The sequence below is a fragment of the Contarinia nasturtii genome, unplaced genomic scaffold, assembly GCF_009176525.2.
Source record: "Contarinia nasturtii isolate CC-2019 unplaced genomic scaffold, AAFC_CNas_1.1 Cnas_scaffold_5583, whole genome shotgun sequence".
NCBI lineage: Eukaryota > Metazoa > Arthropoda > Insecta > Diptera > Cecidomyiidae > Contarinia > Contarinia nasturtii.
In genome coordinates, this window is record NW_022202854.1 from 38,776 (window position 1) to 65,502 (window position 26,727).

The following is a 26,727-nucleotide window of genomic DNA, read 5'->3' on the forward strand; positions in this document are numbered from 1 at the left end:
CTCGTAAAGTCGTGCCTTACGTCGTCGAGCTCAGCATAATTGTAACGATGAAACGACCATATTTCACTTTTTAAATGTTTCACAAATTGATTTTGTTGGTGATGGCAACCGTGGCGGTGGCGGCACCATTCAAAATGCTGGTTATATCCAACGCTTCAATTGTGCAAAAATACACCCGCACATTAAACGATTTTTCTCTTTTATATAATATTTTTCTGATTTGTTTCCTTCCTTTTGTCCTTGTTTCTCTCATGCCGCTCCGTTCAACAGTTTACCTAGTCATTTTTTTGCTCATATTTTTTTTATTCCTTCCGTTTCTTCTGTGCAATGATTTAATTCCATTTTTTTTTGGTTGTGTATTGCTTTCTGTTCATACTGTTGGACAAATTGGAGTCTTTGGCTTGTGTTCGTTGTTGAAAAAAGAGACCGCCAGGCAGCGAAAATAAGCACATCTGAATCTGTTTGGCGGGTTCATATTATTTATTATGAACATCATTGGGTGAATATCGGCGCACTTTACCGCCGTTGTCGTTCGTCATGACCATAATCAATTTACTTTTTTCGGATTTTTCGGCCGTTCACTTTTTCACTCGTTCTCTTTCTCTCTTTTCTCATTTGTGCATGCATTTCTGCGACGAGAAAAATCAACATTCAAAGATCATTCCTCATGTGGGAATTGTTCACGTATCAATGCATACATTTAAAAAAATTATAAAAAGCCAAATTGCATGCATTCCTTTCATTTCTCTCTCACATTTCGCTGCTGCGTTTGGATACGGTGGAGAAAATATGTGTTTTTGAAAGCACAACAAATTTGAAAAAAAAAAAAAAACAGATTGAAATGAAAAAAAAATCGTAAAGGCGATTTGCATAGACCGCTTTAAATATTCGATCCAATGCAAATCTGTGCACTGCTGCCTGGCGATGTATGCTTCGTTACCGCACACCCACACATACACACATATTGCACATATACGGTATAGGTCTGTGTTTAATGCTTATAACATGATATGTTTTAATATAATGTTGTTATTACGGTTCACTTAAGCTGGGACTGGAATAAAAAAAAATCAGAGAGAGAGAGAGAGAGAGAGATGGGGGGCGAGAGAAAAATGAAGGAAAATAAAATGAAAGCAAGCAAAAAAGCAGCATCAACGGCAAGCTTTAACCACCGACGTTGTGATTACGGATGTTGTATTGGGGTGGAGATGGTGTATTGGTAACGAGTCCAAGCTGAAAATCGCTTTGGCTGAACAAAGATAGAAAGTCAATATGTATCGGCAACACAGACGTTCAATGTCATATACATGAATGCTCATTCGTGTGCATTTCACCGTTCGTCGGCAGATGGAAAAGTCAACCAAATCCCAGAAAAAAAAGAGAGAGTGAGTGAGAGAGAGAGAGAGAGAGAGAGAGAGAGAGATAGAGTTCGCCAACATCTCTATACGAGACACAATCATCAAATATAAAATGTATGTATATAAATATTGAGACCGTTTTTGCAAATGGATGGAAGTGTGTGTGTGTGGTTGTGTGCGGCGCACACCGAACGACACAGAACTTTTCAAACACTTGAAAACGGGGAACAAAAGAAAATGATAAAAGATTAGTATCGGCGACATCTGGAAGCGACATCTTTTAATAAAATTTTCATCTTTATTATTATTATTAAGGGGGTGATAAAATAATTTATTGCTATTCTATTGAATTATAATTTGTGCGTTTTTCTCGTCGCGTTGTTCGGTCGACGATGAAAGTCTGTTGCATTTTATCCGAAAATATGTGATGATCCCTGAATATACGTGCACCCAATAGCACATAATTTCAATAATTTTTCAAAGCCAAGCACATATTAGTGTCGCACTATTGCCGACAAATCGGACGCACATCCGTGCACGGAAAATTACACCAACGACACTGTATTATTATAATATAATAATAAATTTTTCTATGAATCGGCCATACATACTAATCGTAACTTTGTGTGCAATAGCAACATTTAATACGCTGCCGTTTCGCTTTTTCAGAGCAATAAAAGTTATTGCAGTACATAATAATCGAATTTGTAGTCGTTTTTATCGTCGTTCAATTTTTTTTCTCTCTCTCTATTCTTGCTTCTGTTCTGTTTTTTTCAACAAGTTTTCGAGATATATGCTTCGCAAGACTGAATTCTGGTAGACCATTTCGACTTTGGGTTTATTTACTTTTTTGCGTAAACATTTTTTTAACAGGTCTCTTCAATCAATTTTACCCAATTAACTCTGAATCACTATTCGTACACAAAAATTGTCGCATCATTTTCTTATTAGATTACTGTTTATTCTTTGCTTATTTCACTTACTGTGAAATTCCATCGAAGTCTGTAATTCTATTGAACTTTCGACGCCAATAATTTTGCATGATGTTTTTTAAGCACGACAAGTCGCGCTTGATGCTCTCTCACTGACTGTCGTCATCGTGACTTGCCAAATATGACCATTTCATTGGAAATATAAATAAAAATCGGGAACATGAAATGATTACACTAAAATTGACATGAAAACTGTATAATCCAATATTTTCGAAATTTTAAGATAAAATCTGTACAATATGCGCCGTATTGTTTCAAGTTGTTGTTTTGGAAACTTTAAGTGACATCACTTGACAATTTATTAATTTGTATACAGATTATAGCTTTTGTTGCATGCATTCTCGTTGTCTTTTCTATTCTTTTTTTTCGGGTTTTTTTCTTCAAAAGTTTACATGAAAAGTCAATAACTTCCAATCGGAAATGTTTGAGTAAAAATCACGTGCATACAAGCAAAATGCACGAGACAACCAATCACACGGTAAATCACTTTTGCACACATTGAAATCGTGCATTAACTGATAAGTGGAAGTTTTCCATAGACAAAAATTTATTTTTGGAAATAAAGTCTTCGAAACATTTTAATCCATATGTTTGTTTCTGACATAAAAGACTTTGCGAATCATTAGAATGTGCAATTTCAAAGGTTTATCCGTATTTTTCCCATCCGCAAAAAAAACACAACAAACTTTCCACTTTCCGTTTTGTGCATGATATCACGAAAACATACTTCGTTTTATCTATATTTACGTCAAAGTGATCAGTCACTTTATTTAATATCTCAATAGTTTATCAATTTTAGAATTTGTAATTTCGTAGTAAAAAAATTACGTTAAATCTTGATTTGGAGCTTATGAAAGTAAAAATAGAAAACAGAAGGAAACGTAGGGGTTTCCCCAAATATGTTTTTACTATTCTTTTTTTTGCATTTTCTAATTTAATTGTACAGAAATGACAAAATGGATGGATTGTTTTTTGTTTGTTTGTGATTTCCGCTTTTGCTGCTGGAGTTAATGAATCTCGTGTGTTTCGTTTTGATTGAAGAAAAAAAAAACAATTTCCATTGTTAAAAAAAGCAGCCTGATAAATGACGTAAATATGTAACCTCGTGTTGTTGATAAATATTTGTCGTAAATATTGGTCCCGAACGAAGGGCAACAATAGATTGTGGCTACAATGCAAAAAGTTCTATGAATGAAACATGGAATTCAAAGTGAAATTGCTGTTTTTTTTTTCCTCTTCTCTGTTTTATTGAAAGTGGACTGACTTCGCAAATGAATGTAAAAAATTATTTAACAATACATAATTAATGTCTTTGCTTGCATTAGATTTCAAATCATTAGTGTGTGTGTGTGTGTGTTTTTTTTGTTCGTTGCATGTTCAATTCCAAATTGTTTTAGTTCAATCGACAATCAACAGTCGATTAGTCATGGTCATGGTGAAAATCATAATTAAATTAATTTCGATTTTACGCATTTTGATGTGTTACTTACGTCAGTCAATAAATGGAATGCGACAGAAAGGCATATGCATAAGAACAAATGTTGTTTGCATGCTTTAGCCATACAAAAGTTCAAGAGTATCATTTGTAAAATTCACGATTTGTAATTACTGGGATTATATTCTTTACGTATATTGTTCTACGTCGCCGGCACTGAAATATTCTATGTTTTCTACACAAAAGTGGTGATCTTTCATTTTCGTCACAAAACTTAAACCGGGAAACATAGAAACAAATGAACAAACAAAATCTGTTGAATGTTTATTTAATTTGTTTATTGTTTCAATGCTGTGAAATCATTGGAAATCAAACGTTTATGCCGTGTAATGTGTGTGTGTGACGTCATATATTTTTGTGGACCATTCATAAAACTCATCGACATACACATCATATTCAAATGTTATATTCTATGGAAAAACATTTCTAAATATGAAACCCTTTGATTTATTCAATAACTTACCTTTTACAGTTGTACACACTCGAATGATAATGTATACGTCAGCATATAAATGTTTCCGAATGGCATTTTACTAACAAATGTATAATAATTTCGTTTTAGTGTAAAACACTTAGGAACGTATGTGTTTGTTATGAAGCAAAAAAGGCTCGCACCCAATTGCAAGGGAACGAAAGAAGAGCGGAGCGAGTGATTCAAACACAAAATTATGCTTAAATAATTGACAAATTATTTTGGAGTCGTTCAACTGTGTTGTAATCATAAAATTTATGATTCAATGTGATTTACAAAGCTCAAGAAATGACGGAGTAAATGAACATTGTGCACATAGCACATGAAAAGAAAAACAAGTAGTTCGGTTATGTTACCAAGAAGGGAAAACGAATAACTGCTTTCATCTGGATTTTATTGCCATTTCTTTTTGTTATTTCTTCATAGTTCTTTGGTCCAAAATGCCGTCGCTCAAATATCCGCATCTAGTTTTCGTGCTCATTTTCGGATTTAATCATAAAATTATGCATTTATGTTGATGTGATTACCCTACACAAACAATGGAAAGTATATTGAATTTTTCGATTTTTATTCCACATTAACCGTTTTGTTTTGATTAAAACGGTAACAAAAAATTTACAGCCATCGACTTCATTGCAATCATTGAAACGAATTCAATTTGTGTTTAATGTAAATAAATTGTTTTACGTATGACAACACAGCCAAGATCGCAATTTATCATAGAATGCGTCAACTGAGAGTAACTGTGTACATTTAGACGGTCGGTAGAATTTGTTATTTCCCCGTTTTTACTATATTCACTGCGTGCTAAATAAGAGGTGAAACGTCTGATTGAAATGAACATAATTTTGTGTGCATTTTTGATTAATTTTTTTTTTTCATCTTTTGAAGTTGGCGCCTTTTTGCTATTTTGTTTGGTTGTCCTTTGTTAAGTCAATACAACGCGGATTCATTGTTATTTCAAACACGTTTTACACAATTTTTCTTTTTCTCCTTCTCAGAAAAGTGGGATCTTAACACAAGAAGGATACACACATGTACACGCATCATTCTCGTTTAAATGAAACAGAAAGAGAGAGAGGCGCGAACGAGTGCGCGCGTTATTTGCTTCAATTTATCAAATTTAACACTTGAACAAACTTCTTGTAAAAACAAATTAAACTTTTTACATTATTCACACATTCATTTAACATTTAACATGGTTTAAAATCATTGGCACAGCCACTAAATCAATGTGAGAACACTGAAACACGGTGTGTGTGTGTGTGTGTGTGTGCGTGCGTGTGAGAGGCTTTTGTTAACAGCTTTATGTTGTTTTTCAATTGCGTTCCAGTTTTATTCGCATATCAATTTAAAAAGGTGATATTTTTATGAATAGATATTAAAATGATTGGGATGAGACAAAGGACAAAACGAATAAAGACTGTTAAGCACAAAACGTATGCGAAATTTTGCGGGAAGAGGTGATAAATTCAAAAGTCAGTTATTGACACTCCTCATCTTCGAAATCAATTCAATGTTAATTGTATTTTTACACCCATCCCGCAAATAAACCATACGCAATGGCTGTTATAATCATTTTGTTCTGTAACTTGTGAATTTCTGATCGAAATTTATGCCTTAATTGCATTAATTTATGGGACACAGACGGTATTCTTCCCGATTTTTGTAATTTTCATATTTCGCTTTTTTTTCATATTATTATTATTATATAAAACGTCACGAAATTATTTACGGAGCAAAGTTGTGTGTGCTCCAAATTGTATATATGCGTTGAACATAAGTCCATATCATTAATAATTTATATCATCATTATTATTATTATCATCATAAAACATTTATAACTTTTAAGCCAACTTTGCTTACGAAAAACAAACAAGCCATAATTTGCTTTCGTATCTGAAGTGCCGTTTTGCGCTGCTGTTTATGAGCGTGAGCGCAAGCTTGAAGCATGCATACATCTCCATTCATACGTAATTTTCATGCACATGTATTGGAATGCGCACATACAACAGTGGCAGCAACGGACGCACCACCGATGTGCTCAAGAACTTTTGCTGCAATTTCAACTGTCGCCTTGATGCGAAGCTCAAGTTCATATTTGGTGTGATTTTAAATGTTTTGCTGTTCAAAAGTACTTGCACACACACTCTCTCTCGCGCTCTCTCTCTCTATCACATACAGAGAGACACACTTTCACGCGTACATACAAAAACCATTATTACCACCAAAATAATAAGACGAATAACATTTTTGAGCATGAGACGAAGATATACATAAATATATTTGTATAGGTAGAAGAGTCTGAAATATTTGTCTGCATTATGATGAGTTTTGATGCGATATGCTGACGTTCTATTATTTCCTTTTTGCGTCAATTCTTCGCTTATTACTTTTATTATGATTATGATTTTTCTACACCATTCTTTTGGCAGCGTGCACGTTTTTGTTGTTGTTGTTGTTGTTGTTGTGATATGATTTTTTGGTCTTTGGTATTGTATTTTATGTGAACGTTTCGAGTGTGAATTTTATTTACGTAAATATTGTGAGCATATTTTTCATTTTCGGCGTGCGAAAAATAAGCAAAGCAAAAAGATCCGAAAAATGTACAGCATGTAGCTTATTTCAACTGGCAACCAGAGCGGGAAAGGGAGTGGAGAAGAGAGAGAGAGAGAGAGAGAGAGAGAGAAGGAGAAGGGGAGAGTTGAGAAAAGCGGTGCAAAGAATTTGGGAAAAGGAAAATCGTGAAATCTCGTATGCAGGCAGTAAGAGATTGTAGCGGCAAAGCAGCAGTTACACAGTTAACGGTAAAACGGCATTACAACAACATCGTAAAAAACATATTATTCAGACAATCGAGCTGTCAGTTACATTCGTACACACATATATTTTTGTCCCTTTTGTGCCCTCTGCGCTCAAATCTACCAAATACTATTATCTTCGAGCTTGGTTCTTTCGCGTGTGTTTGTATACCTCTCTCTCTCTCTTTCAACATTTTTTATTATACATATTTTATTTTTCGGTTGCTGGTGCTCCCAAGAATGAGAGAGCTGGCTGTTGTTAACCCCCTTGCCTTAAGTCGAGTGCCGTGTGCTCTATTTTCACCATTTCGGCCATGGCTGAAAACTGGATCAATATAGAAAATCTCTCGGGTCGTCTGTGGTAAACATTCGCATTTCATTTTTGACGTCAGTTTTTTTGCATGCATGATAAATGTAGAAAGTGAGCGAGCAAATGAGCGAAAGAATGAAAGAGAAAAAAGTGCATAAAATATTATCCATGTTGAAAATTGAGTAGCAAACGTTTTGGTATGGCTATGTGCCATTTACATAATCCCTGTCATTTTCTTCATCTATTTTGGTTCACAAACATGAATTAACACACAAAAACTATTATCAAATTAAAGGCTGATCCTTTAATCCACTTATTCATCCAAGAGTTACCTGCTACCTATAAAAGACATGTAAAAAATGCAAAAACTAACCAAAGAATAAGTTTAAGCATTTTCGGCCATTTTTTATTATAATAAAGCGATCAAATTCAAAGAGATCATCGTTGTTGTTTTCTTTATTTCGATCATGGTTCATATTTTCATCCAAATCCAAATTCACTTCACATTCGATTTATTCACGTTTCGTATGATCAAAATTCTATGTTTATTATTATTGTTATTATTATCGCATTCTTCCGTTCTCCATTCAAATCAATTCGATATATTTCAAATGGAATAAAAATCGAGGAGAAAATTTAAATCGATAATCATAAACAAGTTTTTTTTATCACCACAATCATTGAATTGCTCTCTGATGGTGACTTTAGCAAATGGGGCCATTCAAATATGAAAATTAAATAAAAAAAAATGAGAAAAAAAGAAGCAGATAATGGGAAAAATTTTCCGAAAAAAGGCCAAGCAATAAAACATTCGGTTTTATTTCAAATCGGTATATTCGGTATGGTTGTTTCCTTTCTTTTTTTTTGTGTAATTCTCGTGCTGGGTAGTAGCAGCGACAACGGCAACGACATACGATAGCAGCAAATATGCCACGAGTCGTTTTAACCACGCCTCTTCGGCAGAAATCTCCTTAAATAGAATTTATATGCTCGATGAACACTGATGTGTGTCTCAAATGGTTCACACATACACATTCAGGCATTTGGATGTTGAAAGTGAGAGAGTGTGTGTGCGCGCGCCTTACCCTCTCTATTTTTGGGACGAATTTTCATACGTTTTCTCAATGCAAACTTGTGATTCGTGGCTGTATATGTTGGCTGGTTGATTATCTCACGGACAAAAACAATGACATATATGCACCGATGATTTTCTACAATTCTTATCGCAACAATTCTAATCGAAATTCATTTCTTTTTATTGGCCTTTTCGTACTATCGATAATTTCGCGAAACTTGAGCTTATGTCCGATTTTTCCATTAAAAAAAAATGATGGATTTATTACACATTATTGAAACCACACTTTAATTAAATTGAGTTGCTGTAAAAGTTCAAGTGAATCTTCTTTTGTTGAGTTGGTGTCGATTGAGTTATTCGATTTTTGGTCCTTGGCATATCAACACGATGATTTGCAAAGAGTTTTCCATTACACAATTGAGACCAATCGGCAAGAAAATATGAGAGCAAAGCACAAGAAAAAACATTTATTAGAAAAATGATACACATAAGCATTCAAACGCTATACATACACACACAGCACGTTTCTGCGCTTGAAATGAAGAGAACAAAAAAAATTTCACTTAAGTGAAATAAAAAGGTAGGAAAAATAGGGTGGGTTTATGTATGTATATTCGGTATACTGTGCTCTTTATTCATCCGCCACAAAATTTAGAGAGAAAACTGGCGGATATCATATTCAAAGGCATGAATCATACTACTGGCTTTTGCGTTTTCCTTTTATTTTTTTTTTTCTCTTCTTCCTGATTTCATAAAACTCTGGTTATAATAATACGGCTGGCTATAATCGTCATAGATGCTGCTGCAGCATAAATAAAAATGTTTCGAATAGGGTGCACGTCTCTGTGTGTGTCGATGTATCTGTGTATTTGTGAATGAGTGTATTTGTGTGCCGTATATTATTTGAGAAAGTACACCACTGGATGATTGAGTTAAATGGATAAAAGGCGAAGTAGGAATAAAACGGGAGAGAAAAAAATCACGGCAATGCACAAACACAATTACGAGTGTACACATACACACATACATTCTTCAATCAACACATTCGCAATTTGTGAAATCTCCCCGCAGAGCAACCACCTTTTTTTGATATTAACATCAGACGTCATCATTGTGTGTGCTCGACATAATTTTATTTGAAACGTTTTGAAATGATTTTCAGTAGAACGGATGATGTCGCATTGGTTACACGTCGTTCGACCCCTGTTTATATTTATATTTTCATCTCATCATTTTCGGTTTCCCGGTGCGAATGTACTTGAATTTAAATGTTTGTCGAATGATCTTACGGAAGTTAAGTTCAAGTGATTGCTTTAATTGATTTACCTGTGATCGAACCATGTGGAAAATTATCAAAATTGTGTGAATTGTACAAAATGAAAATAAAAAAAATCAACTCTTTATGTGTTACATTTGTGTTCTGAGTGATTGAAAATAAAAAGAAACAAATGAAAATTTAAATGGATCAAGAATTAGAAAGTGCATTCCAGTGATTGATTCATACTTTTATGAAATTTACAAAACAAATTAAAACAATTTGGTTTCGGTGCAGAAACTGTTTATCATTTTTGTTAGTTTCTCTGAAACAATTTGGTGGAATAAAAATAATAGAAAATTTGATAAGATGTCAACTGCATTTTTAGTGGATAACATTTTAAATGATAAAGAAGATCGTTCGGATTCAGTAATTTCGGATACGGATTCAGATGCGACGTCGGATTTAAAAGATTCGTTGTGCGGTTCACCCGAATCAAATGAAAATATCTCACCTTCGCATCATTATTATCATCACCATCATCATCATCACCATCTACATCAGCAAGCATCCGGTAACACGCAAAACCAACTCTCGGAAACATTATTGCGAACATACAACACAATGATACGGAACAGTGATTGTGCCACATCTGATGACCATTCCGACGATGCAAGCAATCATTTCATCGAAATGTGTTGTACAAAGTGCGGTCACTTTCAGCAATTAAACAAAACACGTAGCAACAACGGTACAAATGGCAGTGGTACGATTAAACACGGATAAAACACATTACAAATTATACACAATATCTGTATCTTTAAGTTGGCCAAAAAAAAATGGCCTTTGGCGATAATCGAATTTTATTCATTCGATCACCACTACACATATCAATTTTCAAATTCGAATGCGACATTTTCATTCTTTGACGCATGAACCATCAATAGTGTTAATTCAATAAGTTGAATCAAATGTTTTGCATACTTAAAGATTTTCTTTTCTTGTTTTATTTGTCATTTTTCGTTTGGTGCATTAGGTATTGACGATATTAATGCCGATATCGATACCGATTTCAAGTGTGATAAATGTGACAGCAATGAAGGTGTTATTAGTAGCCAAAAGGAAACCGCAACCACAATTTTAAAGGACAATGCCAAACCCATATTAAAATTTAGTGTGTCAGCTATTTTAGGTGATAAAAAGGAATGTGCCAGAGTTAGACACGGTAAGTAAAGTTTTACTTCTTTTGTTTCTATCGCGTATTTTCATTTTGATCATTATTGCCAAATGAAATTATTGATTTTGCTTTGGTTTGCGTCGAATTGAATAAAAAAAGACGGAATGATCGCTCTCAAAATCGCTGAATTGGTCCAAAAATACATATGTTTGGTATGCTGTAAAAACAATTTGAAATATATTGAGTTCAAAGTTTCCCAAGAAACTTTAATACTTTCATCGAAACAACTCTTATAATTGAAAAAATTGAAATTATTTCAAAAATTCTTTAATTTATTCTTCTAAAAAAGCGAAAAATTCCGAATTAATTAATTTCGAAGTAATATTTTTGCGAAGAGAACCAATTACATTTAAAAATGTAATTCGAACGAAAAAAGGATAAATGAACGAGTAAAGGATCGTGTAAAGGAAGAGTAAAAGATATGCGAAGAGAGTGAATGTAATGTTGCCTTTGAATATAAACAAGTTGATTTCCATTGAATGTAATAGATAGAAAGACCTTTTGCCAATCATCGTTACCCTTACGACAATTGCAATAAATAAATTCATTTCGTCGAGTAAGAGCAATATGAATGCCATTCATAATCGAAAAAATCGACCACAAAAACCAACAACTGTCGACCACGTAACATACAAAAACCCAGCTACAAAGTTAAAAAAAAAACTATGAAAATAAACCTAGTTGATCCGAAACAATAACATTTCTAAAATTGAAATAAAAACAACAGAACCAAACTGATATTTTTTATGCATTGCGTATATCTAGTCCATTTAGTACGTCTTTTGTTTGGTTCACGCTCTTCGTCTGCGGCTCATTCAATCCTTAACAAAAATATAGGCGTTTTCATGACAATAAATTTTATAACGATTATTGGTTTGAAGTACAACAACACCGAAATACGAACCGAACGACGAGAAAAAAACAACAATAACGAAATGAATGTTTAAAAAATACAAAATATAAACAACAATCAATTCGGATACATTAATATATTTGAGCATGTTGGGATGGTTTAACAAAGACCTACCATGTACAATGTCGAGTTGAGAGATAGTTAAAAATGCATGTGCAGAAGATGGAAGGCGCAATTTCATATAAACCCTGGTTTGCACAACAACAAAAAAACAACAACGATAGAAGACGATGTCGATGAAAATAATGGAATGTGATGATCCATTGTTTGTACTGAATCTCGTTGTTGGATAAAGTAAGCCGGTACAAAGCCCACAAGTAGGCTGTAAAAACATAAATAATTTGTGTGATCATGTGCTTAAACATCGATGCGTATTAAATGTACGTTCAAATCCTTAGTCGGTTCATCATTCTATCGTCTATTTTTTTCACTGTGGGATTCATGGTTTTTTTTTTCTCTGCGTGTAACATGAATGCTCTTTTCCAATGAGGTTCATTATTGCCTAAAGTGTATTTTTCAAACTTATTCATCGCGAATGCGTAATATAGCATCTATGAAAGACGTGGAAAGAACAGAAAAATAGTGTCTATTTTTTTTGGTGTGTGTGTGTGTACAAAATACATTGCCCCTGGATTTAATTCAGTTAGAAAAGCAATTTCTTAATCCATGCACATTAAACGTCTGCCAAACTACCGCACACACAGTTTGAGAAATGCGCATTTAGCTCAGGTACGATACATACATAGTTGAATTGAATGGTCACCCAATGTTCTTGTGAATTTATTGATACATTGTTATTGATGTCTGTTAATAGCAAAGTTCTTTTTTTATTGTGAGCAATACGTCAATAGTGAATAATTATTAACGATCAATAAAAAAAACAGTAGCGCACGCACTGAATGTTTTATTAATGTTCAATTTTTGGGGTGATTTTGGCATTTTTTGTTACTTCTGGAAACACTATTGAATTAACTATTGTCAATTTTGTTCACATGGAATCTCATTAATTTGTGGGACGTACGGCACACGTAAATTATATGTATTAAATCATTTTTCGACAACGAAATTGCCTTTTTTACCAAAAAAAAATCGTTTATTGTCACCGATTTCACATGAATATCGGTACCGACTAATGTTTCAGTGCAAGAACTTTTCAATTTCAATCGTAAGTCAATAATAAAATTGATGAATGTGGGCAATTTTTGATTATGTATACATTGTATATTGCTATAGCATTTTTTAAATGACATCGTATGAAATTTCAGTCTTTTTTGTAATAGTATGTGGAATATATTTAGTTCAGAAAGAAAAAAAAACTAGCAAATTATTTGTATGAGCACATTGAAAACAATGCATTGGAAAACACTTTGTAGCAATTGTTGAGCGCCATTTATTGCATTCAATTTGCAAACTTCACATTTTTCAAAAGTTAAATGCATATTCGACGTACATCACTTTCCATTGAAATCGATTTCGATGGAATGGCGCTTAAATGACGAAGTTCATCAAACAATCTCACTTTCAATTTGATGCTATCATCATGTTCTTTTATTTGCAAATAAAAATGTTATGAAAGGAGGAAGCAACACAAAACAGAAAGCGAAACAGAGTGCGAAGCAGAGAATAAAGTAGAAGAGCGAGAAAAAAAAAGCAATGAAAGGAGTTGATGCCACTGAAGTTGATCACGTTTTTATGTTTTGCACATAAAAATGGAATGTGGGTGAAACTTTTCACATGTCAACTAACTTTTATCTGGCCAAAATGGGCCACATTGAAAACATTGCCAAGATACCGAACAGAAGGGAGCGAAAAAAAAATGAACAACGCTTTAAAGACGGAACAAGGCCAATGTGGCCCGTAATTTTGTGAGCCAATAAAAAGAATGAGCGATCGAATTGGTTGATGAGCATTTAAGTTCATAGATTGCAAACAAGGTGTCCATAAAAGTGGCAAGTGTGTTTAATGTCGATTTGAATCTCATTGAATGTTAAACGAGATTGATGCAGAGCTTGAAGCGTATCAAACAACCAAAACTCTCCGCCAACTTAACGACTGAGTGGCAATATACAGGCAATCACCATCAAAAAACATTTCCTTTTTTTTCGATTTCTTATCGTCGGAAAATGTTTGAAAACGATTCCTTCAGCCGATCAAATTTCATATTTTCACATCGTACGTTGGTTACTGAAATGGGCAATTAGATTTTATTAAGTAATGCACGGCATACACTTTTGTTTTTCCAATTTTCTTGGCATTCAAACTGCGCATTTTTTTCCAAGTATATATGTAAACAGAAACTTGGGAAAAATCCTCAATTGAAAAGATTTCTAATTTCAGCAAAGAAAAAATACAAAACAAACATAAAAAGTCCACCAGCAACAAAGTTTGTAAATTTGAATGAATTCGTTGATAGGCAAGTTCATCTGTTGCGCGGAACATTTATTGTGTAACCTTGTGCATTCTAATGGATCAATCGGCTTTTGTTCGTTTCGATGAAATCGTAAACAAACATTATTTATTATTAGTTATTAAGAGTTTTGATAATAATTGTTGGCACGCGCGCTCCTCTGTTTATCTTGCACATACAATTGTTTTATCAATGTATAATTACAATATTGCTCTATACACACACACACACACACACACACACACACACACACACACACACACACACACATTTTCATTTCAACTATAAATTGAGAGCGTGAGTTGGCAAACGAATGGTGTGAGTGATGGACGAGTGTTGATAATCTGCTCATCTATTGCATATATTAAAGCAATTCTGAGGCATTCATATATTGAATATGTCATTTGTGTTCGAAAAGCATCGTTTAACACACAAAAGCATAAACAACCAATGGTGATTCGATGGAGCCTATGTGCAACGCATCCGAATGATTTAATGAATTTCTCAACACTGGACCAGTCTCTCTCGCTTCACCATGAAAATCTGAAATCATAACATTCACAACACACACACACACATTCTCTCCTCACATATTCTGGCCTCTTCACTGGCAAACCATATTTAATATTTTTGAACACAAAATACACGCATGCAAATGTACAATAATACACTGGGAAAAGGTTAATCATACATAAGCCAGGACCGTCACTTTTACTGTTGCACGTAAAATATGTGATATGGAAATTTATGAATGCATAAACGTTTACACTTTTGCTCGCCTCAACCGAATGATTGAAATTCGAGATAAAACAGTAATGCAGATAATATAAGTGTTTTGCGTTAATTGTGCACAAAACATGTGTGTGACGATATGCGGTGCGTGAGAATGGAATATTAATTAATATATGATTCGTGGGAGACGGCACAAAAGCACCATCGAAGCAACAAACACACACTGAAGGTGAAATATAACAATTATATTTATTTATTTCAATTCCGCCATCTATTTGACACCCGCACATAAACACCTTTGAATTCATTCGATTGTATCGCATTTTATTTCGTATATGATTTTATTTACACTCCAACACGCATCATCTTCTCAACGCAGTTTGAAATCAGGAAATACTTTGCACATAGTAAGAGAACGAAACAAGTCAGTAGATGGGTGGAGAGTGAGAGAGAGAGAGAGAGAGAGAGAGAGAGAGAGAGGGATGGAGAGACGTAATTTGCTCCGTAAATTATCCTTCGGCCAATTTTCTTGTTGGTTAAACAAACCAAATTTGAATCAATTCCGTCTGAATGCCTTCCAAAGATTATTCTCACTTTTTAATTTGAATAAATGTACTAAACTTTCTTTCTTTTATTTTATTTTATTTATTTTTTTCAATTTTGTGCACACAGAGTTTCTTCAACCGCAACATATTTGGCCTTATATTCAGCAAAATTTCATGCACCATCATTCACAAGTTCATTACCAAGGATTTCATGTAAGCTCAATTGCGAATTCTAATTCAATTACATTAATTGCAACAATGTGTTCACACACTTTTGATAACACAAACAAAAAAAAAATGTTTCTGATGGCATAATCTGCAAATGACTTTTTGTCGTGTTCCCTTTTTTTTCTCGTGCATTGAATTCAGGTCACAAACAATAATCATCAGCAAAATAACCACAATAATTTACATCAAGAACAGCAACCGCAGCATAATCATCATCAGCATGTGCCATCACCAATTAGTAGTAACAATGAAATCGACAATCTATCGAACAGTAACAATAATAATAGCAGTAGTCTTAACAATAATGCAAACGGAACAAATGTCGACACAACGCCCATTGGCTCTGACATTCAGGATGCTGAACAACAAAATAGATTAAGGTAGGCATAAAATGTAGCAAACATTAAAGCATGCATTAAACAATGTACTTCACGCTGTTTTGTCGTCGTTTCAAATCAAGATAATGATCGGAAAAAAATATGCTATGACTTGATTTGAATGATTTCGAAGAAACAAACATTGAATATTGAAAAACTCATGATTAAAAGTCATACGATATGTGCAAAAAGCAAAGTAATTTCATAACTTCAATCACTTCCAATGTATTCCGTTCACTAGGGAAAAACAACAGTTACAACAGCAACAACAGCAATTGATTGCAAAACCATTGGCGAGTCGACCAGCTCCACCATTTTTGCACCATACATTAAGTCATCCTCATCTACATTCTTTACTGGCCCATTGCCGAAATCCTTATATTGGAGCTGGTAAGTTAACAAAAAAAAAATGTTTAACAATAATTTTAATCAAATCGTTACCGTTTTTAAAACACAATTTCTTTTGATTGAATAACAAAACAAAAAACAAAATAGGCGCTGGACCTCAAGTATTTCCTTTACCACCTGGCCAAGGTTTTCCATGGGCGCATTCGACACGCGGTAAACCACGACGGGGAATGATGAGAAGAGCTGTTTTCTCCGGTAAATGATCTAGTCATGCTTGAATTATTCAATATGAATTTCTTTTCCCATTCGAATTTATATGATTTGAAAAATTGATTGATTCAGATTCACAGAGAAAAGGGCTTGAAAAACGATTTCAAATGCAGAAGTACATTAGCAAACCGGATCGCAAAAAACTCGCCGAAAGACTTGGCCTTAAGGATTCACAGGTAAATTAATTTATTTATTTTTCGCATACTTTTTTCCTTTTGGATTGGTTTTCGTATTCAATATACATTCAATACATACATATGTAAAAATGACATCTAATGCAAAAGCGTTAAATCGATTTGGAACATAAACGATAGTGATAGAAAGAGAGAGAGAGAGATTTGAACCGAAAAAATCCAATCGGTAGCTAAAGATAGTTAGGATATGCATTGAAAACCATAACAATTATGGTTATTATCGACGGTGCGCAAAAAATCGTTATATAAAATGATGTGTATGTTTACCATGAAAAATATGATGTGAGATGATTGACATGAATCAAACAGGACGCCAAAAAGGGTGCTGGTCAAACGGAATGCCAAAAGCCAAAAGCACGAATACAATTTCGAATACACGAAAACAACAACAAAAAATCACGTAAAAACGGAAAAAACTCCGCCTTGCTGTAAACAATGCTCTATTTTACTTTGCAGTAATATTTTCATTGTTACGCTTATGGCTTTTTTCTCTTCTTTTTGGCATACAAAAGGCCACATCCCAGCATCTTAAGTGCGCAGACGCCTATATATATACGCATCGTATAAATTCTCTGTGTCGAAACGTAGCATACTACCCGTCAACGAAATGTGTGCAGTACCGTGCAGAGTGTGTTCGTATTTGTTACGAATGAATATAAACGCAATGCCGTACACAACCCTTATTATTTTAGATCCATCCCATTTTTTTTCCAATTTTTCGGTTTTTGTTCTGTATGAATACACTTCATCCATCATTTAGAATATGTAGAGAACGATCAGTGAGAACGAAAATTGTATTAAAAAATATGATATATACATGTATGTATATGTATAAATATGCATTACGGAATTCATTTCATTATGAAAATCATATTTTTGTATTGAATCAGAGCAGCAAAAAAATATGAATTCAGCTAGCATAAAGGGTTTTATAATTCGTTGGCATTTGTCAAATTGAAAGAAATTGTCTAGATAAAGCGTAAAATGGAATGAAAAATGATTTTCATACACTTCGTTCCAATGTAATGTGAAAAATCGCATTTTTTTTTTCAAATTCACCTTTTTATATCGACGTAACAATAGTAAGGAAAAAAGTCCAAAGTTGAATCGCAACTTTTTATTTAAAAACAAAAAGTTTGAATATATTATTATATTATACGGAAACTTTTCAAAGAAAATGGAAAACAAAAAATGTTTGAATGCGATACGATTCGAGTTAATTAAATTTTGCTTTGTGTGAATGAAGACATCTTTTCAATTTCCTTTCAATTCGGCTTGTGTTTGTGCCACAAATGCGATTGATTTCCTGATCCCTTGTTGAGATAATGCATTGAATGCGGAAAATCCGAAAAACGTTTTGCCCATTTGATATTCATTTCAGCTTGTAAATACATAGTTAATTGAGTAGTAGCCTTCGAGCAATTCAGTTATAATAAATCTGAAGTGTAATGCCGAAATGTTGGTGTGGTTTTGGTTTGGCACACGCTTTGGCTCGCTCCAAATGAAATAAGGGAACGATTAAAATAATCAAGTCCAACAAACGACAGCCAAGAGCAATAAACAAACCAATCGAATAATCGCTTTAATTTTCAACATGCATTCAAACAATTTACCAGTCAAATCTGAATGGCGATAATAATAAAAAGCGGTGCCCATGCCCAGAGAAGTACAGAATAGAAGGAGGATAGAGAGAGAGGGGGGAGGAAAGGGAGAGTAAGAGTGAGAATTTGAGTGTGCGTAACGACTATTGCAAACACAAGGAAAAAAGCGACCACCAAAAATCCACATTTCAAGTCTCACTCTATATCGCACTAGTATACAGATCGTTTACCCGATTTTCTTACATGAATGAATAATCTCAAATTGAAGTACTCGCTTAAATAAATAATATTTACCGCAAGAAATCTAATCATAATCCCATTGCTTAAATTTATATCTGTATGCATAAAACATTATCCCTATTTATAACGGCATTCGCTCACACTCCATTCTGCCTCCATCTTGCTGAGACACTCTATCGCACACTTCGCAATCCACTTCACATCGACTCAATTACGTACACCGATATATGTTTGTTGCTATGTATGTTCGTGTTTTTCTTTCTTCATGTATTTTTATTCGTCTTCTTCATCCGTATTCCTTGTGGCCGTTGAATTGCGTGATTTTTTTTTTCGTTGTGAGACTCGTTTATTCCATGATTTGCCGAAAAATTTATTGATCTGAAAAATAGGACCGTTTAAGCAAAGCACACGATGTGATATGGTTGAACGACAAACGATGGCAATCGCCTATGTTGATGATGATGATGACGACGACGATGTAATATTCACTGTTTGCTTTCGATGTATATTCGGCATTGTGCGTTGATTTTGCGTTTGGAAGAACGAGGAAAAACAAAAACTTCAAAAAGTTAAAACGTCAAATACAGTTGTGACATACTCTCCTGAACAGCGTCAGTACATCACAGTGCCCAAACACACGCATACCAATCGATTTGAGGGTGAAAGACGAACCAAATATATATAATACTGGTGTACGGTTGCCTGTGCATTTTTAAACGCAGAAATCAAACAGCATCTACAAAGGCACAAATGGGGGCAGATTGCTCGTTCAACTAAAAGAAACAGTTCCTCAGTAAAATGTTCCTCTATCCTTCATTTTTCATTGTTAATCGAAAGGTCACAATTGTCAATTGCAGTCTTTTCACATTAAGAATGATTGTTGTGTTTATATGTCGACGAAAGAATGTACGATGTGTACGTGAAAAATCCGCACGCACACGGAATTAAATTGAAAAGAAAAACGTTACGAAAAAGAAAAAGCAACAACAACCACGTAAATAAAAATGCGGATCCCTTCAAGTTTCATCTTCTAAGGCAAAACGATTAGGAAATCGATTAAGGCTCATTTTCAAAGAGCATTTTTTTTTGGTGGGAGGCATTTAATTTCCATCCCCGCCGATACACAACGATAATTAATTATTCAATCAATTGATTTGATCTCGCCTTAAACAAACAAGCCAATTCATAAGTCATTCTTCTAATTGATTATCCGGCCAATAAATTCATAATCAAATCAAAACGCGATAGGCGAACAAAAAAGTTTGGCAAATTAATTATTATCGTCGTCGTCATCATCATCGTCATCAAGGGACTTGCGTTAATTCAACGAAGTCTTTGCTCAGAGCATGTTTATCTTGGGATTTGCGTTGTTGTAAACATTCAAATCGAAATAATATATAAAAAACCGACGACCGTCGTTTGATGATGCTTATGATACGAATTTAAGATGCAAATGTTTGAACTGTTGCACAGCACACTTAACGCAATATGCAAACAATCATCCTCGAAGGCTAATCTGCTTTTTCACCCTCGGCACAATAAAACATGTCATCATCATAACTATCTGTAATCAAACATCAACGGGCATATCAATCGAAACGGTCATATAATTTGTGTTGTGTGCATTGTGTTTTCCATTCCATTTGATTTCTCTGAGTTTTTTTTTATTCAACCCCCTTCTATTGGCCCTCATCGTAATGCCGAATGTGTGTGTGTGTGTGTAAATGTATGTATGAAGCATCAGTAGCACTAAACGCTCCACATATAAATATCATTTGAATCAATTTAACGGAGTATTTACTTTTTTTCTCGAATTCAATAATAATGCGAACACAATGTGGAAAGCAAAAGATGTGTGCGGTATGAACACCAACGCCTTGGTAAAAAAAGGAAACATATTGTTTTCTCTTTGCGTAACTTTTATTTAGATGTCTTTGTCTCGTTTATTGTTATTCACTTCAACAGTCATTAGCACAGAATGTTACTGCTAACGTCATTGCTACCAATTTAATATGTTTGCAGAGTATCGAATTATACACCCCGATGTTCGTTCGTTTATTCTCTCAATTTTTATTTCAACACACAACATTACGTTCATTCTGATGCCTGATTGCTTCGTCTTCAACATCTTCTGCACTCGTTCATAATAAATAACAATACACGTTTTTTTTATATTCCGTCTTTATCTTCTCAATTTCGATTTCGGTGGGTTGTGTTTTTTTTTTTTTTTATTTCTTCTGACAATCGAAATTTTCTTCTAGACCAGAATACAAATGCTGTTGTTGCGCCAACGATGACCAGAATATTGAATTTCCTTTTTTTTAATGGTTTTACAACGATTATAAATAAAATGTTGAAATGCTTCATCAAAGCATTCATCATTATTCAATACAAATTGGTTTCGACGATGGATACTATCAAAATATTTATCCATTTAGTTTGGCACAAACAACGATAGTAATAATGATCGAATGAAAGTGTCACATTTCGTTTGCAATGTAAATAGTTGTGAACATTTTGTAAAATGACTTGTGTTCGCATATATTCAATTTTTGGTTTGGCATATCGGTTGTTGAGCAAGCAAAAAATCGTTTGACGATCGATCGATTTAATACTATTTGAACAATTTTCGTAAACATTTTCCTTTATTATTATTGTTTTGCGCTTTAAAAGCATCACAAAATGATTGTTACGAAACGGTAACTGCATTGGCGACGTCGGTGAGATGACGACGACAACGGCGACGATGGCATTGATGTGATGACTACAACGACGATGGTAATGTCGACGAAAAAGACGGGGTGACGATCTTGTTTGGCCCATCAAAAACATATGCTGCACGAACGTCTGATAAATAGACAATTGCATGCTGTATACACATCCACACACAGACACGATGAGCGAAGTGTGTGCACACTTTTTCGACGATTTTCGAGTGGATTTGTTGTGTGCGTGTTGAGAAAATCATCTCTATTTCGCGCAAATTGTTTGGACTAAGAACAATTTATTCGAAATAGCACACCAATTTTCCATTCAGGAACAGCCCGACAAAATGATAGAGAAAGAGAGAAGAAAAAGGAAAAAAAATATCGACAACAGGCGAGAAAAACCTTCTTCCGCACACCGACAGATTGAGAGAGTGAAATGAGCGAAATTGTAGAGAAAATCAATCGTCTGAATATGCAGACACAACTGTTGTGCTGTGTATGTGATTATGTAACAAATTTAGCAATAGAATAAGATGTTACTTTTAAGAACAGAAAACGATTCGAGAACATATGGTGGAAGTGATAAATGAAAATGTAGAACTTGTGAACAAACATTTATATCGAACGCCTTGTTAGAAACGGCATTATGTGAATCGATCGGCTGTATCAAAAACTTTCGACGCACACACACACACACCACAATCCTTGAACATTTCATTTGACAACTTGTTACCGTCGCCACAGCAACAAACATTTTAATCTAAACAATTATCTCTTTTGGTAACGATAAAAACATAAAAATGATTGTGCCCGCAATAGAGAGAGCAACGAAAAAAAAAACACACACACACAATGGTTAATTCAAACACAATAGCCGGTTTTTATTCATTTGAACTTTATGAGCCCAAAAATCCAATTTAAAGTATTCGCTTATTATTATTGCACGGGATTATGATATGCTTGTTCTTTGTTCATTCACACTTTGTCATCAGCATGAAATCACACTTATCGCATTGGTTAAATCAACACCATCGTCCATTTAAGCATTGTTTTAAGTCGAGACGAAAACATCCAAAGCGATCTGTTGTTTGATATATTTTTTTTCTCTCTCTCTCTCCCTCTCTCTGTATGTGTGTGTGTTGTCATTTGTTTTGCGGTTTTATTACATATTTTATGCAACAAAACAAGGAATGCGTGCGACACACGCGTACAGAGACAAATAAAAGGTTCATTTCGGTGGAAAAGTTGTTTGTGAATCGTTTCGGCTTAATAATTTAGATAGAGCCAGAGAGTGTTATAAAAGTTTGTTTTTTGGCCATTTTCAAATTTGGGGTTTTCCACTTTGTGTGTGTGTGTGTGTTAGCTCTCGGTCTCTTTTTCAATTCATTGTCATTGTTGTTATTACTGTCTCGTGTATGAGCGTGTGCATACAGTGGTGTGACGCACCGAAAATAGTGGATGCCTGCAATTGACACATTTTGGAAAAAGGCGGGAAATTCCATGATGTTCATGTAACTGTTTTTGAATTATATACATTCATTATACGCTCTCATCCAAAACTTAATGCATACCAATTTTCTTTGCTCTCTCTCTTTATCACTCGCATCATGTTGTCGGATGTTGCTAGTATCATGCACATTGCTTTTTGTGCGGCATCGTCCATAAAGCATATTTTAGCTGCCTTTAGTCACAAAATCACTCGAGTGTCTATGGTTCACACACAGCAAATCACCCACAACAATTTACACAAACAATTTGAATAATATGAATATATCGGTTGTGAACCCTCTTGTTTGTTCCGGAGGCGCTCAAAATTCCCTGCGGTCTTTTTCGATATCGAATGAAGTGAAATAGCGTGTGCGTGTGTGTGTGTGTGTAAGCGAGAGAGAATAATATCGTACTTACAGTATCGCTTTTTGATTTTCATCAAATGCCCAAATAAATCGTCATATTAATCTATAAATATCTCCTTCTCTCGCATTCACTCATTCTCTTGTCTCTTTCGTCGTGCATTTTATTGCCGATGTAATTGATTTGAGACTCAATGAATTTATTGTAGATGTTGGGTGTTTATTGTATTATAATTTTAATAATGTATCCAATCCATTGACACGTCGCTTTTGTTCCTTTTGTCGTTCAATCGTGTGCATTTATATTAAATGGGAACTTATCTGGAGCATTCATGAACAATATAATATATTATATATCAATATGGAATGAAACATTTATGGTTTTAATGCATGGCAAATTATGTGAATTTTAATTAATTTCACTCTTTCTCTCTCCTTTGTGGCATCCATATTCATTGCTCATTTTCACACAAACAAAACTCGTCACATTTCAAATTCAATGGTTTGTATCCGCCTTCTTCAAGTCACACCAAGAAGTTGTCAATTGAATTAAAGTTGAATGCAGAAAAATAATATTAAATTATTTCAACTTTTGTGGACATACAGTGTATACCAAAATATTTAACACTACGAAAGCATATTCAATTGAAGAATACGAAAAAGAAAATGGTGAATGTTTAAAAGGGATACCGATGCAAAATGCATCCGCAATGACGTAGTTGGTGACGAAATTATTTTCACACATCTGCATGATGAGTGATTAACTGAGTTGTTGTGTAGCTGCTCTTGAAAGGATATGGCATGCGTATCTAAAGTAGTTCCGGTGAATGTTATTCAAAGTAACTCATTCAATTTGTGCGTTGATTGATTTCTTTGCGTATATTTTTGATTTTACCGTACCGAAAATGTTTGAATGGGGAAACAAGATGAGAATTGATGATATGTGTTTTTTTCTCTGATTCCATCACATACAATGATCGGTTAAAATGCGACCACATCAGGATGCGTTCATTGAATATAAATTCAATTGTAGAAACCATGCATTTTCATTATTTTTAATCATTAAAGTGAAAAATAAATGTCTCCTGTTTTTTTTTTGCTTCTCTGGTTCACACTGTATTAAAGCAAAAAAAGAAATATCTAAATTTTTACGGACATTTAGAAATGCAGACAGAAATTAGGCACGGGCTGAAAATTGATCGATTGGTTAGTTGATTATTGTTGCCGAACAAAGTGTAATTGTTGTTGTGGCGCACTCTCTCGTTCTCTTCACTCTGTCCAGCTATTAATCACATACATTTGATTATGAACACTGATGGTGTCATACCGATTATGAAACACATTCATTTTTATTCTGTGCTCTGTGAATGACTGCGCTTTTGTTGCGCCATTCAATCGAATGATCGATGAATTTTGACAAATTTTTTGTTATGGTTTAATTTTTATTGTGTTACATTGTTTCTCTTTAAATGCCCAGTGGCAAATGACAATTCAACAAAAGAGTGACGAATAAAGAAAACGAAATATAAGTAAAAAGGCCGTGAAAACGGTCCAAATTGAATATGTTAGCAACATATTGTATTTTAACTGAATTAATTCAATTGAATACATATGGATATCACATTGTTAGCCTTGCGCAATTGTCACTAATAGTGGCTCACTTCAATCAGAAAAAAAAAAATAATTATTTGAGAGAATTTTTTTGTTTTTCCTTTTTTTGTTTGAATAAATATAAAAATAATAAATGTATTGTGTGTTTTTTTTCGATTTTAGGTGAAAATTTGGTTTCAGAACCGTCGTATGAAATGGCGAAATTCCAAAGAACGCGAACTTTTGGCAAGTGGCGGAAGTCGCGATCAGACGCTACCCAATAAGAATAATCCAAATCCCGATTTATCCGATGCACGTACGGACCGTCAACCATCCATTTCGCCAACATCAGCATCACCGAATTCAACTCTTATGGATCAATCGCAGTCATCACAAAATCTGGACCATTTTACCAATTCAAATATGACACCAACAAGTAAATCCGGCTTGGAATTGCATAGTAAATCGAATGTAATTCTATCGAATGGCTGTAATGGCAAAGATGGAAAACCATTTAAGATTGAAAAGGGCGCATCGATGAATGAATCAAATCATCCATTTGTCGATCAATTCATGCCGAATGCCAATCAAGCAATTTTATCACACTTGGGCGCATCATCAAATGAAGAGAATCGACGCGAATCAACAGCACCACCACCACAACAACAACAAATCTTTAATCATTTTTATGATAAAGTACGCGACATCAATAATTCCGTTGCGTTCAGCAATCGTTCGGAAAATGTTGGCAACATGTCCAATTATTACTATGACGAATTCGATTCGAATTCCGATGAAGAGATCAGCGTAACTTGAAATGATTACGTCAAAAATCGATTCAGGTGAATGAAAATTAGATTTTCTTTTCGTTGCCAATAACATTTCAAACTCATTTTTTTTATTCACTTCAATACCAACCATGGGAATTTAATTTTTTTAATGAGACAATTCTTAAAGGAGAAATCTATATAACCGTTTCACTTTTAATGTTAATTTGCAAAACTCAGTTGAAAATGCCACTCAAAATGACTCAATCTATGGATTTTTTTTTCAAGCATTTTTTGTTAAATGTGTTTTTATATGAAACTAAATGAATCTTCTTTTTTCAATTTTGGAAATGCATTTTGCATAAATGATTTATTCAGTTTTGTGTGGAATTTAACGTCTTATAAACAAGACATATTGCCGCCGGCTGAGATTACAAACGAGAAAGAGAGATAGAGGAAGCTACAGAACATGTAATTTGTAGATCAAAATCAGGTGGAAGCTGAAAATTTGTAAATGTAAATAAAAAAAAACGGCAAATAATATAAATTTGTTCTGTAAGTGATTTGCTAAGTGAAATAAGAATTGTCTTAAACCATTCGTAAGCATATTTGTAAGCAAACAATTAATATGTATTTGAACTGAATGAAAGAAATTGGTTGAAAAATGAAACATTTTGGCATCTACAACAAAATGAAATTATCAGTGATGGATTTTTCCTATCTGAATAGCGCTAGCTATTCGCAGCGTCTGAACAGCATTGCTGCCCAGATGCTGAATCGAAGCGGTTGCCGCACGCGTTTTGTACCACACAACATATTGTCATATAGTCTAAGTAACCAGTGAGCTCACAGAGTATGATACACTAATACCATAGTCAGTATACAAACGCATGTCGAACAGAGAACGAACGCGAACGTATAATGCTCTGTGTGGTACAAGCGAAGTGTGTTGCGCGTGCGGC

The 26,727-nt window shown here is 34.2% G+C and overlaps 1 protein-coding gene across 1 annotated transcript; it reads left to right on the forward strand.

Moving 5' to 3' along the window:
* Positions 1-10,127: 10,127 nt before the first annotated feature.
* LOC116351507 (homeobox protein 13-like) lies at positions 10,128-26,487 on the forward strand. Its single transcript, XM_031783617.1, has 8 exons — positions 10,128-10,242; positions 10,795-10,983; positions 15,720-15,805; positions 15,962-16,200; positions 16,439-16,587; positions 16,693-16,800; positions 16,888-16,991; positions 25,182-26,487. Exons 1-8 carry the CDS (start codon positions 10,128-10,130, stop codon positions 25,812-25,814), a joined length of 1,623 nt encoding a protein of 540 aa, XP_031639477.1. The 3' UTR covers positions 25,815-26,487.
* The last annotated feature ends 240 nt before the right edge of the window (positions 26,488-26,727 follow it).